Below are 17556 nucleotides of genomic sequence, written 5' to 3' on the forward strand. Positions count from 1 at the left end.
CAGACAGAGACACAGAGAGAGAGACACACACACACACACACACACACACACACACACACACACACACACACACACACACAGACAGACAGACAGACAGACAGACAGACAGACAGACAGACAGACAGACAGACAGACAGACAGACAGACAGACAGACAGACAGACAGACACACACACACACACACACACACAGAGAGACAGACAGAGACAGAGAGAGAGACAGAAAGAGAAACATTCTTGAAACGGTTTGAAAATGTGTCCAGAATAGGGACACCCTGCAGGGTTCATGTGATTAAACTCAACGTAGACAGAATATAAAGATGTGGAGCGTACCATACGAGTCGTAGGGGTCGACGTTGGGGTTGGGAGTGTTCCAGCACTGAATGGTACCGTCCACCCCCCCGCTGAAACACTGCTCTCCTGTAGAACTCATGGTCACACACAGCACCGCACCACTACACAACAAAACATATTATCTGTGTTATTTCACATTCACCACACACACAATCACATGTTCACACAATAACCAGCCAAAGAAATGAGACATTCAAATCGAAGACACAATATTAACCAAGTATAAGATATGTGATGTATATGCAGTTATACTAGATGTAGTATGGATGTAGTAAATGTATATCGTCGGTGTCCAGCCGGGAAAAACTAACTCCATTTTCAGGGTTTTTTTTTTTTTTTTCATAAATCGACGCTATTGAACACCCTTCACATCTGTGTAAAAAATCTAAACATTTGAACCAATGAAAAGTATTAAAAAGCGCCTCAGACGAAAACTCCCAACTCCATTGGATCCTCAAACTGTCCGTCAAAAACAAACAACTCCCCCCTCTCCTCTACACAGTGCTACAGCACAGCATTAGCAGTGCGCGGTGCGCAGTGAACGAGGAGGAACAACACGTAAACAGACTCCCCGTAGTCTGTTAAAACTATGCAGTGTACCTTTTTATCAAACAGCACTGATGCTAATGTTATGAAAACAAGTAATTATATTTCTAAAATCTATGAAGTGTTTAATGAGGAGAGCATTGTGATAAGAAGAAAGACGTTCATAGCATTTCTGTCGCGCTAGTGTTCTACTACCTCTTAGCAGAAGTTATTGTAATATTTAAAGTCCTGTTTATTGTTGTAGGCCTATATAATAAGTGAATGAAGCATCAGGGCATTCATTCACACGTTGTTGTGATGCATTGTGAGCTTGGAGATCCATTGTTAGCTTTTGGGAATCTGTACCCTTTTGAAACCTCTCTCAGCAGCGAGTGGAGCTACTGTTGTTTGGACACCTAACTCCATTTCAGCTTGATTTCTGCTCGTCTGAAACTTCTAACTCCACTCGCGCTGGGTAAAGTGTTGATTTACCCGCGATTTGAGTGTTGATAATATAATGACACATGCAAGTATCTCACAATATATACAGTCACTATACCAACTTTGACGAGGTAGTATTGCTTTGTTTTAAAAATATAAGGTTTTCTTCATTTTCTGAAAAACGTATATCTTGTTTTTTCGTTTCCTGAACAATGAGCGTTTTGGAGTTAGCAGTTTCGGGCTGGACAGCAGAGATATGTACATGCAGTGTAGTTATATATATACATGTAGTTGTATTATGTATATATAACTGCCTCTCACACATTGGTCTTCTCTGCCACAGCAGACGCAGTTTTTCGGAAAAAAAGTATAAAAAAAACATGTTCACGTTTTTTCAAAAATAGCAGATCTACAAGCTCACACTCGCACTCGGTGCCGCACTATGAGCTTGTAGATCTGCTATTTTTGAATAGTCAAGGAAATCTAAAATGACACAGATGCGTTCCCGGTCTTAATGGGTTAAAGCAGTTGTATGCACTGTTCATTTTGTTGACTAAGACGAAATCAGAATTTGCGATCAGAATTAACACTGGCAGTGTTCATTTAATTTGGTTGACAAAGACTAAAAGACTAAGATTTTTGATATTTAGTTGACTAAGACTAGACTACGGGTCGTTTCAGACGGGGAGCGGCCAACTCGGCCGCTCCCCGTCTGAAACGACGGGCCGACGCGCCTGTGTAATTCATTTTCATCGAGAGGCAGAGAGAGGTTGATTATTTGGGACGCGCAGAGAAGTTGAAGGGCGGTGAGGCGAGTGGGCGCAGTCCCGTGAAATGTTCGCGCTCGCGCTCGTTTGTGCACACACGCAGGGGCGGCAAGAGCTGGATTGTGGTCAGCCTTTTTTTTTACCCCGCTACGCGCAGGAGGACAAAACAACAATGATCGCGATACCCGCTGATCCAAGTGAGAACCACCCTGTCTGTAATGACCCTAAGACTAAACTGTTTCAGATGACTAAAAATACTAAAACTAAATGGTGTGTTATTCAAAAGATTAAGACTAAATCGGAATAGGCTCTATGCACAGCAGCCATATTGTAAAGAAATTGGGCCTCTTCTTACTTCCTTCACAGGTGTTACCAATGACACTAATTAAGGCTCTGTTCCATTTAGTGTGGCATAGCGGTTGTCTTATTTTCAACAGAGTTGCACACCCACCATAAGGGGCCATTTGGGAACCAAAATGGAGTGTTTCTAGTGAGCCAACATGCACAATATCAGCACCCTGACCAGAATGGAACAGAGCCTTCATTAGTATCATTGGTAACACCTGTGAAGGAAGTAAGAAGAGGCCCAATTTCTTTCCAATATGGTTTTATAGAGCTGTATATACACAGTCGTTCTATGTAGTTCCATGCAGGCACAACTCACCAGTGAGCTCTGAAGGTGTAGATAGGTTCTACGTCCAGAGCAGCACACCTGAACGAACCACAACACAGAACACAGAACGACAGGTCAGGTGGATCTGAACAAACCACCTAGCATCCACCTGTAGCCTCACCACCCCCTCCTCCGCCCTAGCATCCACCTGTAGCCTGATTCTAGAGTTCCTCCCTGCTGTCCCATTCGCTAAACTTTCCCTCAAACCCTGGACAAAAGGAAATAATACACATATAAATGATGAATTAAAATAGGTTAAACAAAGTTATCATTACATGTGACAATAACTATTTACCTATTTTTAAGGCGCATGCTTCCAGGGAGTGACAAGTTCAAAGCCTTGACCCTAAAATCAGCACCAAAACTCTTAAACTCGTAACGTGATGCATTTTGAGGAGGGCTGTGGACAGTTCAATGGCATCATCCAGTAGGCAGATTTTTTTTTAAATCAATGCAAGAACAATAGCTTCTATTTCAGCACGCCAACGTTCCAGGAACATAAAAGCTATAGTTTCTATTAGCTTGCATTCCCGATGAAGTCACTTGTAGGCAGATTGAAACTGTTCACAGCCCTCCTCTGAAACACAGAGTGAGTAGACAGAAATGGTGCCATAGTGAGGACCAATTATAAAGATTTGAAAATTTGAAAATTAGGTTGAAAATTGGTGCAAGGTCCCCAGTACCAAGCTACTCAGGACTAAAACCATGACGGAAACTGTTCGTCGACTACCTTTTTTCACAGATGAAAACTACATAAAAACGAAATAAAAACTAAGCTATGATGACTAAAACTATGACTAAATATACTGACAATTTCGTCAACAAATAAAAACTAGAAATGTTAGTGAGGGACTAGTGGAGAAGACATCCTGAAGAACTAAAAGACAAGTCATTTTATGCTTGGTTGTGTGCAGGCGTCATGCTCCGAAAATAGCAGATCTACAAGCTCACAACGCGCACAAGAGTGACGATCTACAGTGAAGATGTAGATCGGCTATTTTCGGCACTATAAATCAGGCATTATAACGCCCGCCAAGATACATTTTAGACAAAAACTTTTTCAGATGACTAAAATATGACTAAAACTAAAATGTAATTTAATTCTAAAGACTTTGACAAAAACTAAGTCAAAATTTTGCTGTGAAAATCGACACCGCAGTGGTTGAATGAGTGTCATTACTTCTTGGCAGGAGCCGTCTTGTGCAGGTTCCACAGCTTGAGCGTGCAGTCCTCCGAGGCAGTGACCAGCACGGGCTCCACAGGGTGGAAGGCCAGGCTGCGGATGGAGTCAAAGTGGCTCCGTAACGTGTACTTTGGGTTCCACGTTTTCCTCAGAGCGTCTTGGTTGCTGGCGATCTGCGCAGACGGAACAAATCAATCCATTAAGTCCATCCGTGTCGTTTTAAGATTTCTTTGGCTATTCAAAAATAGCAGTTATATAAGCCTCTGTGCCACGCTATGAGCTTGTAGATCTGCTATTTTATTATTATTATAATTTTTTCATTGATACAGTTACTGCATCGTTACATCCCAACTGTTCAGTATGTAAAGGGATGCACGATTAACCGCCATCATGTTGGTTTTTTGTTCAAGGTTTCTTTATTTTATATTTTCACATATAGGTCAATAATAAAAGGCATACAAAAACAGTATGCCAGGGTTCCCGCTCCGAAAAGAGCCACACAACCCTGGTATCTTATTGTACCATTAACACAAAGGACAATACAAACAAATAAGACACAATTGCAATGAAAAATGAAAACAAGTCAAAAAATAAAAAATAAAGTATACAAAGTAGAATATATATATTATTAGGGATGTTCGATATTATCGGCCGATATTAGCATAAAAATCGATATCGGAAAATATCGGTATCGGTTTTTTATTTATTTATTTATTTTTTTTATAATTTACAGTAGTTCTTACTGTATGGTGTGTGTGATATGAAATTTGAGCTTACCCTAATCACAATAATCCCTGCATATATCGGTATCGGTTGATATCGGTATCGGTAATTAAGAGTTTGACAATATCGGTATATCGGTTATCGGTAAAAAAGCCAATATCGGACAACCCTATATATTATTAAATAAAGATTTAAAATGAATTAAAAAAAATCACACCCAGTGTGAAGTGGGCGGTGTGTGGTCATCACAACATGACTCACTTTAAAAAAAGGTTAAAATTTAAAGTCAATACTGCTATTCATAGGGCTGCACATGTGTCATGTGTTTCGCTAGCCAATCACAGTCCTGAATTTGCAAAGTCAGCCAATCACATTACAGTTAGTGGTGATGACACTAGCTGTAATGTGATTGGCTGACTTTGCAAAAGTATCGATTTGCAAAAGTATCGATTTGCATTAACAATGGAAGGGTTAGGGGGTATACAAATTTTTTGGTCGGTGTCCAAAACTCACTTATAGGGGGCGGCTACACCGCCCCAAAAATACACAAAGAATATAATACAAAAACAAATTCAGTGGGGTCAATTTATGGGCCATTAATGTCAGCAGCATTCAGTCTCTCTATATATGTTAAAAAAGGTTGCCAGATGGTGTAAAATTTCAGAGCACACCCCCTTGTGGAGTAGCGAATTTTCTCCAAAGTCAAATGATGCATAACATCATTAACCCACGATTTGAAAGTTGGTGGGAGTTTTTCTTTCCATTTAAGCAGTATCAGACGCCTAGCCAAAAGGGATGCAAAGGCTATCGTATTCCTTTCTTGGCGACTAAGTTGTCTTTCTTGTGGAACAATTCCAAACACTGCAATAGAAGCAGAAGGTTCTATGGGCTGAAAAAAAGCCTTTTGTGATGATGAAGGCTGCAGATTCAAATCAGCGTTTTCTGGAGAAGCTTTCAAAATGGTCAACAACTTGAAAAGTGTTCAATAAAACTGGATACTTGTTACTTTTCAGAATTCAAATTCAAAAGTAGCAGATCTACAAGCTCGACGCGCCGCGTTTCGACCTTGTAGATCTGCTACATTTGATGCTTTTGTTTTGTGTGACACTGTAGTATGATCAAGTAGGGCGTTTATTTAACCCATTAAGACCTGGAACGCATCTGTGTCACTTTAGATTTCTTTGGGCTATTCAAAAATAGCAGATATACAAGCTCATAGCGCGGCACCGAGTGCCGCGCTACAAGCTTGTAGATCTGCTATTTATGAAAAATCGTGAACATTATTTTTTTATATTTTTTTCCGAAAAATTGTTAGGATTTAGATTTTTTTTAGACGCGGCCTCAGGTCTTAATGGGTTAAAAAAACGCAAAAAGTTAGAATATGGAGATGAGAGGTTTCTGCCCGGACAGCAACGATATGTGTGTACTGTGTACTCACGTCGTAGGCCAGGCCCTCTGACTCGTTGGCCACGGTGAGTCCAGCCAGCTCTCCCAGTCCCATCTCACTGGAATCTGCCTCGTCATGACCCAGGATGAAGGTCTTCCCTGATGAGGGCAGGAAGGTCATCACCTCTACACACACACACACACACACACACACAGTTGAAGATCTATTCTCCTCAGCGGGCGATGCCGTCGTGCGGCAGAGTACAGATTGAGATCAAGATGGAGCCGATGCTATAAATTCTATTAGCAGCAATGTGGAGATCATCATCTATGTCCAAAACTGTTACTTTTCAGGATTCAAATAAAAATAAATACAAAAATAGCAGATCTACAAGCTCAAAAAGTTAAAGTATGGAGATAAGAGGTTTCTGCCCGACAGCAACGATTATGTAAAAACATATGGGACCAGCCTCTGTTTATAACTGCATGATTATCTGCATCAGAAAGACCATCTAGGACAGTAGTTCTCAAACGTTTCCGTGCCAAAGACCCCCAAATGTATATATATTTGGCCGCGGACCCCCTGGAAATGTTTTGTGCCAGGGACCCCCCAGAAGAGAACATTTGTGTTAAAAAAAAACAGCACGGCGCCCACCGGACAGTTTTGTCAAGGGGGGGGGGGGGTTGCTGCGCGAGGAAAAAGGACGCTCTGCTTCCAAATTCCGCCGATTTTCGCCGTTTTTTTTCTCACACGCTGTTAGGAGAAGCCCCCAAGGTTGGTGCCCTGTGCTGCGCTGCTTTTATCCGCCAGATTTGGACGTTCACGGCATATTTTTGCACCGTGACGGTGCGTTCATCATCGGTGACGAGTGCCTCTAACAGCCGCTGCTGGCTGCGTGCACGCAGCGAGGCGATGTGAGGCGACGCGAGGCAACAATCACACAAGCGCGTGCAGCATGCGACCCCTTCCCCTGCGGCTAATGGCTGTACATGGGGCCGACGCGTGCTTTACCGTGAGTGTGTGAGTGTGGCTTCAGGAAGTAAATTCCTAGCCTCGATCTCCAGGCTTTTATTTTTTAGTTTTGCTAAAAAATAAAAGCTTGGAAATTCCTGTCCCAGCTGTTGGTACGCAAAAGCGCCTCGCGTCGTCTGATGTGGTGCGCATTATTTATTTTGGGTGCGCATTCCCACCTGCGCACCAGTTATGTGCACCCCTGCGTATAACCTTGTTTCTTTATGTCTAAAGGTCCAGTAACACACATGTCAGTCATATGTCCACAGTTGGCCCCAAAAAATAATAATAATTTATATAAAACAACGTATAGTCTGCTGAGGTGAGGTTGCTAAAAGACCAAACCACCATCAATACATGTCACTGTCTAATATATAACACAAACACACTATTTTCCTGTAATTTTAAAGGATTTAAGACATTACCAAACCTCAATTACTGAGTCAATCTCAGTGCCACTTAAACCACGTGTTGTGAGTTTATTATAGATGATATTTTTGCCAAACGTTCACCCCAGAATAGGGACGCTAGGGTTCATGTGGTTTAATAAGTCATGGATGAATTAACTCTTTTCATTCTTCTTCTACGCTCTCCCCGATTTAGCCGTTTCTCCAACTTTAGGGCTGCGTCTCAGATCCTTATTCTGATCTGTCCTATCTCCTACAGGAAGTAGAAATCCGTCCATGTTGCTCCTCGTGTCAATGCCTTATGCCTGCTCGAGGGACATAGGAAATAGGATTAGGAAGCATCAATGAGGAGGTAGGAAGTAGGAAACCCAAGTGCTTCCTACCAGGAAGTCTTTCCAAGCTGAACCAAAGATTGTTAATTTAGGAAGATACACCATCCCAATTGGAGCCAATAGAGGCAACATGGTACACAAATCCTACAAATTGTCTGCTAAGTGGGCGCCGGCGCCTGACGGCAAATCTCGCGAACGTCCAATGTTTCTCGGTTTACTGGTGCTAGATCCCGCGAGAGTATGTTGCTGGGACATAGAAAGATCGATAAAAAAGTAGATTTTCTCTTGATTTGTCTCTATGAAAAAAGCCATTTTAGTTTGAAAATCTTGTAAATATTGTGTGGCTTGTGACGATTGGGTCCAATATCTAGTTCAGTGACCATGGAGCTAAAGAATGGTTCACGTTCACTCTCCCACTGGAATGAGAAGACTCCAACCTGCTTCCTATCTCCTAAAAAGGCGTCCGACTACTTCACGCAGATACAGGAAGTAAACCGGAGATGGTGGGGCTTGCTATTTTGCTCTTGGGCCGAACAGCATGGCGTGTGATGATCCTGCCCCTCTAGCTGACAATATACAAGGGAGGGGGCCTGTCCCCTCTGTTGTAGTCATCAGAAATGTCGCACGACAAGGCACTTCAGAGGAATTTACGGCCCACTTATGGAAACACATTTTCCTCCTTTCCTTTCCTCTCTCCTCTTCTCCTTTCCAATACGTTTCCTCAGAGACTAGAGGGACTAACATGCAAGGAAAGGATGCAAGTGTAGGAAATGAGGATTTCATTCAGGACCTGAGACGCAGCAGAAACTCCAGCCGAGAGCAACAAGTGCAGGCGCCTCGGCCTACCAGTAGGAGTCACTAGTGTAATAAGATGGACACAGTCCTCTGCTGCCTTGTGAACACTGCTACTATAGGGTATAGACCAATTATTTGTTTACAAACATTGAGACTGGACGCACAGGTGACTGTTTCATGTAATCAATTCCCAACAGATCCCCAAACCTGCTGTTTTGGGGTGCGCTGGTTTCAGTTCATTCAACCTCCTCTTGTGTGTTGGCTTGTGAGGTGAGCCCTAGCGAGACATATGTAATTCACCGCACAACAGTATTGCGCACCGAGAACAGCTGCCATACAAGCTCACAACCGCGTCACGGATGAGACCGTTGTGAGCTTGGAGGTCTGCTATTCACAGCCGTTCTCTGTGCGCGACACCTTCGCGGGACGGAGCATAAATTAGGCTTGACGGGCTGCAGCTGCGCGAGCAAGAGCAGATTCTGGTGCCATGATCATAGAGCGCTCCCTCCGTTCTTATGACAGCCACTGGGGGTGGGGTTTGGGGGACAACTGCTTATTATTGTTTACACACAACAAAACCAAAAGATTATATATTTCAAGAGCGAGAGATCACAGTAAAAATCCTAAGCATTCTTCCTCCATACTGGGAGAAAAACAGCATCTGAAAGTTTGTTGGGATGCATTTTTACACGTTGTTCTGTTAAGCCATCTATGGGCCACCGCTGGGCCAACATTAAATCTCATGACTGAAAATGACATGCTGGCTTTTAGTGAAATCCAAATGACTTTAATCCTCTGGATGCTTCTGTTGTTGTTGTTATTATTGCAGAGGATCACATCACGTTGTGTCAGGGTCAATAGGATTTTCATCACATCTGACACTACAGCTTACCTTCTTCTGTCCGTCCCATGTCCTGTTCACTGAGCCTGGGTACGCTGGGTCGGGGAGAGGGAGGCGGCAGTGGAGGCTGCAGGGATGGGAGGTCCTCTGCTTCCCGGAGGTTAGCCAACATGTCCTGGAGTTTGGAACGGTTTGGTCCTGGTAGAGGAGAGGAGAGGAGAGGAGAGGAGGATGGAAATGGGAGAAGGGAGGTGGTGTCATGAGGAAGGAGAAGGAGGAAACGGAGGAGAACGGAGAAATACAAGGAGAACAGCACAGTGAATGACAGCAGAATGGAGGAGACACATCATCAGCTTTTGTATGGATGAGACGGCTGAGAAAAGAAGCTTCTTTAAATGACAGTTGGAGAGAGAGAGCAACAAACCAGAACCATAGTGGTTCCAGTACCATGTGCAGCAGAATGGACTAGCCTACTATAAACATGAGAGCAACGCCAACAGAAGCGGGTGTGGAAGTTAGGGCTGGATGTCGTTGCTCTCGGGCAGAAACCTCTCATCTCCATATTTTTCACTTTTTTGTGTTTTTCATAAATTAATGCCCTACTTGATCACACTACAGCGTCACACACAAACATCAAAAGTAGCAGATCTACAAGCTCAAATTTTGAGCTTGTAGATCTGCTACTTTTGCCATTTTTGAATTTGAATCCTGAAAAGTAACAGTTTTGGACGTATGAGGTTTCCACCCGACAGAGGCGACATAAACATCTCTCGGAGATGTGACACGCGTTTGTTCAAAATGATTTAAATCAAGCATCGAGCTTAAATAGCTGGGTGTCCCATTCAACTCTGTTGAGTTTCGTGGTCGTTGGAGAATTCACAACGGTTCCTCTGCATCGCCGTGTCTCAACCAATGGTCCACGGACCACTAGTGGTCCATGGCATAATAACAGGTGGTCTACGGGAACAGGTGGTCTATTCGCACATTGCTGCATCCACAGCCCATAGATGATAGTATTATTGGTGGTCTGACAGCACCACCGCATGTGTCTGAAGACATGAGAGGTCAGAATGACAGCAGAACCTAATGCCTACAACCACTGAAGAACCAACGTGAAACTGAAGCTACAGCCAGCACAGCTAGAGGGCGCTAGAGGTGCAGAAGGGGATGGAGAATTGGAGGTGAGGTGTTTAACATGGACGCCAGCTGGTGTTGTCACACACACACACACACACACACTTGTGCACACATGCGCGCGGACACACACAAAAAATGTGTGTCCGCGGACACACACAAAAAATTAGTTCACCCAAAAAATTACTTGTTTTCTATCGATAAGTCACCCCATGAAGACTTGAATTCGTGGATATTTTTTTTGTCTTATTCCTAAGCCAATAATTTGATGACCGGCAGCGGTTCCGGTAGGAGACACAAAGAGTCTCCTTTGTGTCTCCTACCGGAACCGATGCCGGTATATGTAGAGCAGGTGAAGGCAACCTTAGGCACGGGCGCCATCATTGGCATGGAGAAGGGTAATCACTGGCACACTGGTAAGTGTGAGAGGAAGGATAATTAGTTTTCTTTCAAGGATCAAGCAGACAAGACAGAGACAATACAATGTGATGTGTCCATGGTATGCAAACTCTGAACTCTGACTGATGAATAAGAAGGGGTCGGAGTCAGGGAGATAGGTGGGGGTTATTGTCTAATGATCAGTACAGTGTCCTGATGTGAAAGAAAATGCTTGTGTAAAGTATATGGACAGCCATAACCTGTTGGAATGTCTTTGTTTATGTGGTGTCATAATTAAACTTAATGTTGACATGGCACCCTGACTATCAAGAAAATAAAAACATGGCACTTCATGTCAAAAAGGTTGCCGACCCCTGATAGAAAGAATAGAAGAGACATGAGAGATTAAGATACTGTAGGGAGACAGTCGGAGAGCGTCAGGTAGACTCAGACAGACAGACAGTTAGACAGACATACAGACAGGGAGGGAGGGAGGCAGACAGACAGACAGACAGGTAAACTTACTCTTCACCCCTTTCTTGCCTTTGCGCTCCTTCCTGTACTCTTCCTTCAGCTGGGCTATGAGACCCTGGTCCACCTCCCACTGCGCCTCCTTATCTACACCCAGCAGGAGCAGGAGGTGAGGTGAGGGGAGGGTAGGAGAAACAGGGGCAACAACAGGAAGCAGAGGATGGGGAAGAAGAAGGAGGCGGAACAGGAAAAACGAGGAAGGAGGAGAAGGCGGTGAAGGTAAAGAAGGAACAGGAGAACAGAGAACAGGAGGTGAAGGAAGAGCAGGAAAAGGAGGTGAAGGAAAAGAACAAACAGGAAGTGAAGGAAAAGAAGGAACAGGAAAAGGAGGTGTCAGGGTGTTTCAGGGTAAACCTGTGCTATACTATTTGTTGCTATTAATACTACTACTAAGAGTAGTAAAACTAGTAAGAGTATTAATACTACTACTACAATACTACTAAGTTGTACTAGTAATTCTACTTTCACTGTAATAGTAGCACTGCTACAGTGAATAGTACTACTATTAACACATCGGGTGCCAGCATTTTTTCATAACAACTTACCGTGGGTGCCAGCATTCTCCCCATTGACTGCGCTTTGCTGTTTAAAGCTTCCGCGTGCGTTACAAGCAAATCCACGCCAAAAAAAGCCTCGATTCATGTTGTGCCATGAGTCTGGCTACAGCCTGGAACCATAACATTCCCCTCGCGAGTTACAGCGGAGGGGGATCGCGCATCGCGCATGACCGGTTTTCCCCACAGGAAACAGATTCGGAGATATAGGCGTTTCAAAGTAGGAAATAGACAGGAAGCGGAAGCGGAGGTGAGCGATCTGGCACTTCCTTCGCAGGATTACAATGGGAGGTCCCAGAGCTGCTCTAGCCCCGCCCGCGCGGAGAAAAACGAAAAAAACAAAAAGACTGAAATCACGGTTCAGACCGTGAACGGCACCGGAGCGCTACTATGTACAGTAAACACACGGTTCAGACCGTGATTGGCACCCGATGTGTTAAAAGTACAACTAAATAGTACTGCACTGTTAAATACTACTACTACTACTACTACTGAAGCTTTCATCACCTACTTTGATGATGATAAAAGCTTTTTCTCCCATCTTCCCATGAATCTATTGTCTTCACTCACATAATGCTAACCACAACTTGTCATTGTCTTCTCTTCTGCATCTCCAGATGAGCTCCTGGAAGTGGTGTCCTCCACTAGAACCAACCACCTGTCCTCTCTAGAGCAGTGGTTTTCAACCCTTTTCATATCAAGGTCCATTATTTATTCGGCATTTGAGCCACCAAACCACCGTTTGATGAGATTTAGCCTCTCAGACCCAAAGAATATCCTTAGAATATTTCGTTGTCGTTGGATACGATTTTTGTCCACAATTCCATGCTGTGTTGATGTTGGTACCATAGGAGAGATAACAGGCAAACGTTGATCAAAAATAACAATTCTTTAATTAAGTAATGCAGATGTTTAACAATAATTTAACTCTTGAGAGCGTAAAATGAAACCAAATGGACCCTTACGGGTCCATTTGGTTTCATTTAACGCTATCAAGAGTTAAAGATCTAGGCGATAAGGGTCCATTTGGTTTCATTTTACACTCTCAAGAGTTAAAGATCTAGGCGATAAGGGTCCATTTGGTTTCATTTTACACTCTCAAGAGTTAAAGATCTAGGCGATAAGGGTCCATTTGGTTACCGACTCTCCATTAATCATTTAGCTGGGGACCACCTGGAACCCCTCCCAAGGACCACTGGTGGTCCCCGGACCACTAGTTGAGAAGCACTGCTCTAGAGTCTCTGGACCCATTGCCCTCCTCCATCTTCCAGATCATTGCCTCCGATCTACTCTCAAAACTCATCAACACATCCATGACCTCAGGCTGCCTTCATGTCAAGTCAGTTTACTCCGCTCCTCAAGAAATCGATTCTGACCCATGATGAGACATCAAGAACCACCGATAACCTGTTCCCTTTCATTTCAATGCTTTTGAACAAAGTCGTTTCTCGCCAGCTTTCTCTCCATTCTGGATTCAAAGCAGCCCGTTCAACTGAAAAAAGCACTTTAGAGGCACTCCATGCTGCCCAGGCTTCATCAGTCCATATTTTTGTAGACGTATCAGCATCGTTTGACACAGTGAACCAGTTTAAAAAAAAAATATATATATATATATTCAAAGATTTGCACAAATGTTCCACGATTAAAAATAAAGCTCAGTGTGCCGTGCTATGAGCTTGAATGTCTGCTATTTATGAATAGCCAAAGAAATCTAAAAAATGACACAGATTTGTTCTCAGTCTTAATGGGTTAAGTATACATGAGCCTTCAGCCTTTCTTCCAGTCTCACCCACACCCTCGGTAATGGTTTACACATCCTGTACGCTGAGTGGAGTTCAGTGTGAGTGCAGATAGCTAGGCTCTATCAAAGATTGTTAATATAGAAGATACGCATTCTCCATTGGATCCACTAGAGGCGAAGTGGTACACAAATCCTACAAATGGTCTCCTAAGTAGGCATGGTTGTCTTCTCCCCCGAACACCCCACCACCCTCCCCCTCCCCTCTCCCTGGCTGACAACGTCATATGAATGTGTATTTGTGTATTTTCTTCGTAAAGAAAATAATTGCTTTGCATGTTTGAAAGCAAACTGTTATTGGCAAATATGCTTTTAAGAAACCTATGAAATTCCCACTACAAACACACATTATTCAGTCTTATGCTAGATGTGCTCCTGTTTCTGCTCAATGTTAACCATATATAGAGATATATAACTATAATTATAAATATATATATATATATAAAATATTACATATACCTTATAAATAAAAGGCCCTTATTTATAAGGTATATATTTTACCACTATAGACCATAGTATGTTTAGAAAATTAGCATGAATGTTATGTTTAGCAAAATGTTATGATTCCCAAATCATACCCCATCAACCAAGACAGTTAATAATGGAACATTATATTATTGAGCATTGGAACACACATTTTGATTTTCACGTACTATATTCACATATATAATCTCAGTTAATCAGTTTTTAGAACATTTTATAGGGACAGAGCATAGAGTTAAAAAAATAAGGGACAGAGCCCTCTATGTCTCGTCCGTCAGACTGCAGATGGACTCTTCAGATATCTCCCCAAATCTCGCGAGAGTGTGTTGATGGGATAGAGAAAGGTCAATAACAAAGTAGATTTTCTCCTAATTTGTGTCTCTAAAAAAAGCCATTTTAGTATGAAAATCTTGTACATATTGTGTGGCTTGTGATGATTGGGTCCAATATTTAGTTCAGTATCTATGGAGCTAAGGAATGGTTCAGAAGCTGTGTTCACGTTGACTCTTCCATTGGAATCAATAGACTCCAACTTGCTTCCTGTCTCCTAAAAAGGTGTCCACCTACGTCACGCAGAAACGGGAAGTAAACCGGAGATTGCGTATCTTTAAAATTAAAAATCTTTGGCTCTATGCACAGCAGCCATATTATCACTTCCTTCACAGGTGTTACCAATGATACTAATGAAGGCTCTGTTCCATTTAGTGTAGCACAGTGGTTTCCACGATCCCCATAACTCTGAGTGTAAAAATTGAACCAAATGGACCCTTACGGGTCCATTTGGTTCCATTTGTACACTCTCATAGTTATACACCTGTAACGGGCCATTTGGAAGCCCATGAGGGTCCCTGGACCCCAACTGTAGACCCACTGGTGTAACAGAGTGTTTCCAGTGAGCCAACATGCACAATATCAGCACCCTGAGGGTCGGTTGCACCAAGAAGGATTAAATAAAGCTTAGTTTAGGGTTAATCAAAGATTTGTTGATCTAGGATTTATTTTAATTCGAGTTGTGTTGCACCACTTAATTTTAAGCATTGCTTAACAAATCTGTGATTTAAATCCTTAACCTGTGATTAAAACTTTAAACAGTGATTAAAACGTTAAACAGTGATTATTTCATGGATTAAACTTTGTTGTGTGTCCGCCATCTTGGATTTGCGCTGTAAATAAAAAGGAATACTTCTTCTCTTGAGCCAAATATCATTAGAATTACTTTTTTATTCACTTTTGAGATAATGTGGGCAGGCGTGGCAGTCTCATTACAGTCTCTTTGCTGAATCTGTACCGCCTTTTAAATTCAGCATTATCATAACATTCGACTGGGTTTAGACGGTCCCTTATTTTTCTTTGAGCTACTCTTTCGTTTTCATGAAGCCATCTGATATATGCTGCCATGTTTACATTTAAACCACCTGTACTGCAAGTTTAGAATTAATCCCTTACTGACATTTAAATTGGAGTTTAAAGTAGTGGTGCAACAGGATTAACATTAATCCAGGTTTACTGTGAAAATAAAAAACAAGATTAAAGGATGGTTTAAAACTAAACCTGGTTAGTGGAAACTAGGTTTAAAGTTTGGTGCAACTGGATTAATAGATAAACCTTGATTTAAACCAGGTTAAAGCTTAATCCCTCTTGGTGCAACCGACCCTGACTCTGTTTGACCAGAATGGAACAGAGCCTTCATTAGTATCATTGGTAACACCTGTGAATTGCTTCATAATATGGCTGCCGTGGATAGAGCCTATTGTGTAAATAACCAACAGTCAAGTGTAACATTATTCTCACCCCAGTCTCCACTGTCCTCTCCGCTCTTAGACTCCATGGAGCCGTCCAGTTCGTCAGGACTGGACAGGAAGTCGAACCCTTTCAGAGCCTCCTCCGTGTCGGGGTCATCGCTGAGGTCAGAGGTCGTGCTGGACGGCGTCGACGATTGTTTCTTCCTCACCAACTGTGAGAAAAAAAATGTTAAATGTTTTTTAAAAAATGGTACGAGAACATGACCTCAAAAGCAAAAACTAAACACGGCACATACAGTACTGTACTATGACGACGTGGCAGCCCAAAACTCAGTTTATCTTGTCCACATGGCAACGCAAAAACAGCGTTTTTAATCATTTTCACTGTGGCCGGAGTTTTCCAAAAAGTCTGCTTTCAGGGGACGAAAAACATGTGTGCATGTGGACGAATGCAACGCATAGAAAAAGCTGCGTTTAAAAAACAGATACGTGTGGACAGGGCCTCTGCTGGAACTGTTACCTCCTAAACCCTAGACTCCTAGACGTTATTAGTGGTAACATGTCACATCAGAAAACATGTCAGTCCATCAGAAAAACACATCTAGCTCGGATTTCTTCTTTTTTGGGTGAAAACGAGCCATATTCAACTGCCGATAACAACAGAACGGACGATCGCGTTGAACATGTTTGCGCTTCGGTGGATAGACGAGACCCCCCCCCCACCCCCAGACAGCCTGTGTTTACATCCGCGTCCATAACATGGCTTCCGTGGCGCTCCGTGGATCGTCAAAATAAGGTAAACATGCTGGCAGAGGTGGATACGTTGATTAATTAAGACCTGGCAGAGAATGTGTTAACAGGAGTCCTATTCTTTTCATAAATGAATTATTATGAACTTTATTTAACCAGTAAAAACATGGAGGGATAGGTCTCTTTTACAAGAAAGATAGGTCACACAGATAAAAAAAAAAGGTCAAATAAAACTAAAGAACACAAGGAATAAATCTAAGACATCACAGAAGAGATGGTGAGAACAAAAAGGTGAAAGTTAAAAAGGGATCACACATCAATCGAAACAGGAGCGGCAACTGGAAAGGGCTTCAGTGGGTGAGCTTTATGAAACTCCTGAGGGAAATTAGTGATGACAGTTTGAGTCTAGACTGGAGGTTGTTCCATGACCAAAAGGGCCAAAGTAGGACGGGCACTGGATAACGCAACCGTGTGTTAGAAGGGAGGTCTCAAAAGTGTGTCAGATTAATCAATCTGGGAAGGCATCTCTGTCATTTTTTCTTTTCTTTGGCTATTCAAAATGTTGCAGATATACAAGCTCATAGCGTTGTAGATCTGCCATTTGTGAAGAATCATGAAGATTTGTGCAAATCTTTGAATACATATTTTTTAAAGCTAAACATTTGTAAAATATTTTTGTTCCAGGGACCCCACAGAAGCAAAGATGTGAGTTACAAATGTTCGCTTAAAAATATATATATATTCAAAGA

General features: G+C 42.5%; 1 protein-coding gene across 2 annotated transcripts in view; it reads right to left on the reverse strand.

Annotated features, from left to right (window-relative positions):
* Positions 1-17556, reverse strand: part of LOC311061222 (striatin-like) — a 65786-nt gene that overhangs the window by 7318 nt on the left and 40912 nt on the right. Inside the window, exons 7-13 of one of the 2 annotated variants that reach the window (XM_084079776.1) lie at positions 16107-16269; positions 11475-11567; positions 9489-9635; positions 6103-6236; positions 3939-4114; positions 2750-2797; positions 332-453 (exon numbers count right to left, since the gene is read on the reverse strand). In XM_084079776.1, coding sequence (XP_083935902.1) covers positions 332-453; positions 2750-2797; positions 3939-4114; positions 6103-6236; positions 9489-9635; positions 11475-11567; positions 16107-16269 — 883 coding nt within the window. The remainder of the gene's footprint in view (positions 1-331; positions 454-2749; positions 2798-3938; positions 4115-6102; positions 6237-9488; positions 9636-11474; positions 11568-16106; positions 16270-17556) is intronic. The other variant, XM_084079777.1, reaches the window with a different exon arrangement.

The sequence above is a fragment of the Gymnoscopelus microlampas genome (assembly GCF_963454915.1).
Source record: "Gymnoscopelus microlampas genome assembly, chromosome: 2".
Taxonomy (NCBI): Eukaryota; Metazoa; Chordata; class Actinopteri; order Myctophiformes; family Myctophidae; genus Gymnoscopelus; species Gymnoscopelus microlampas.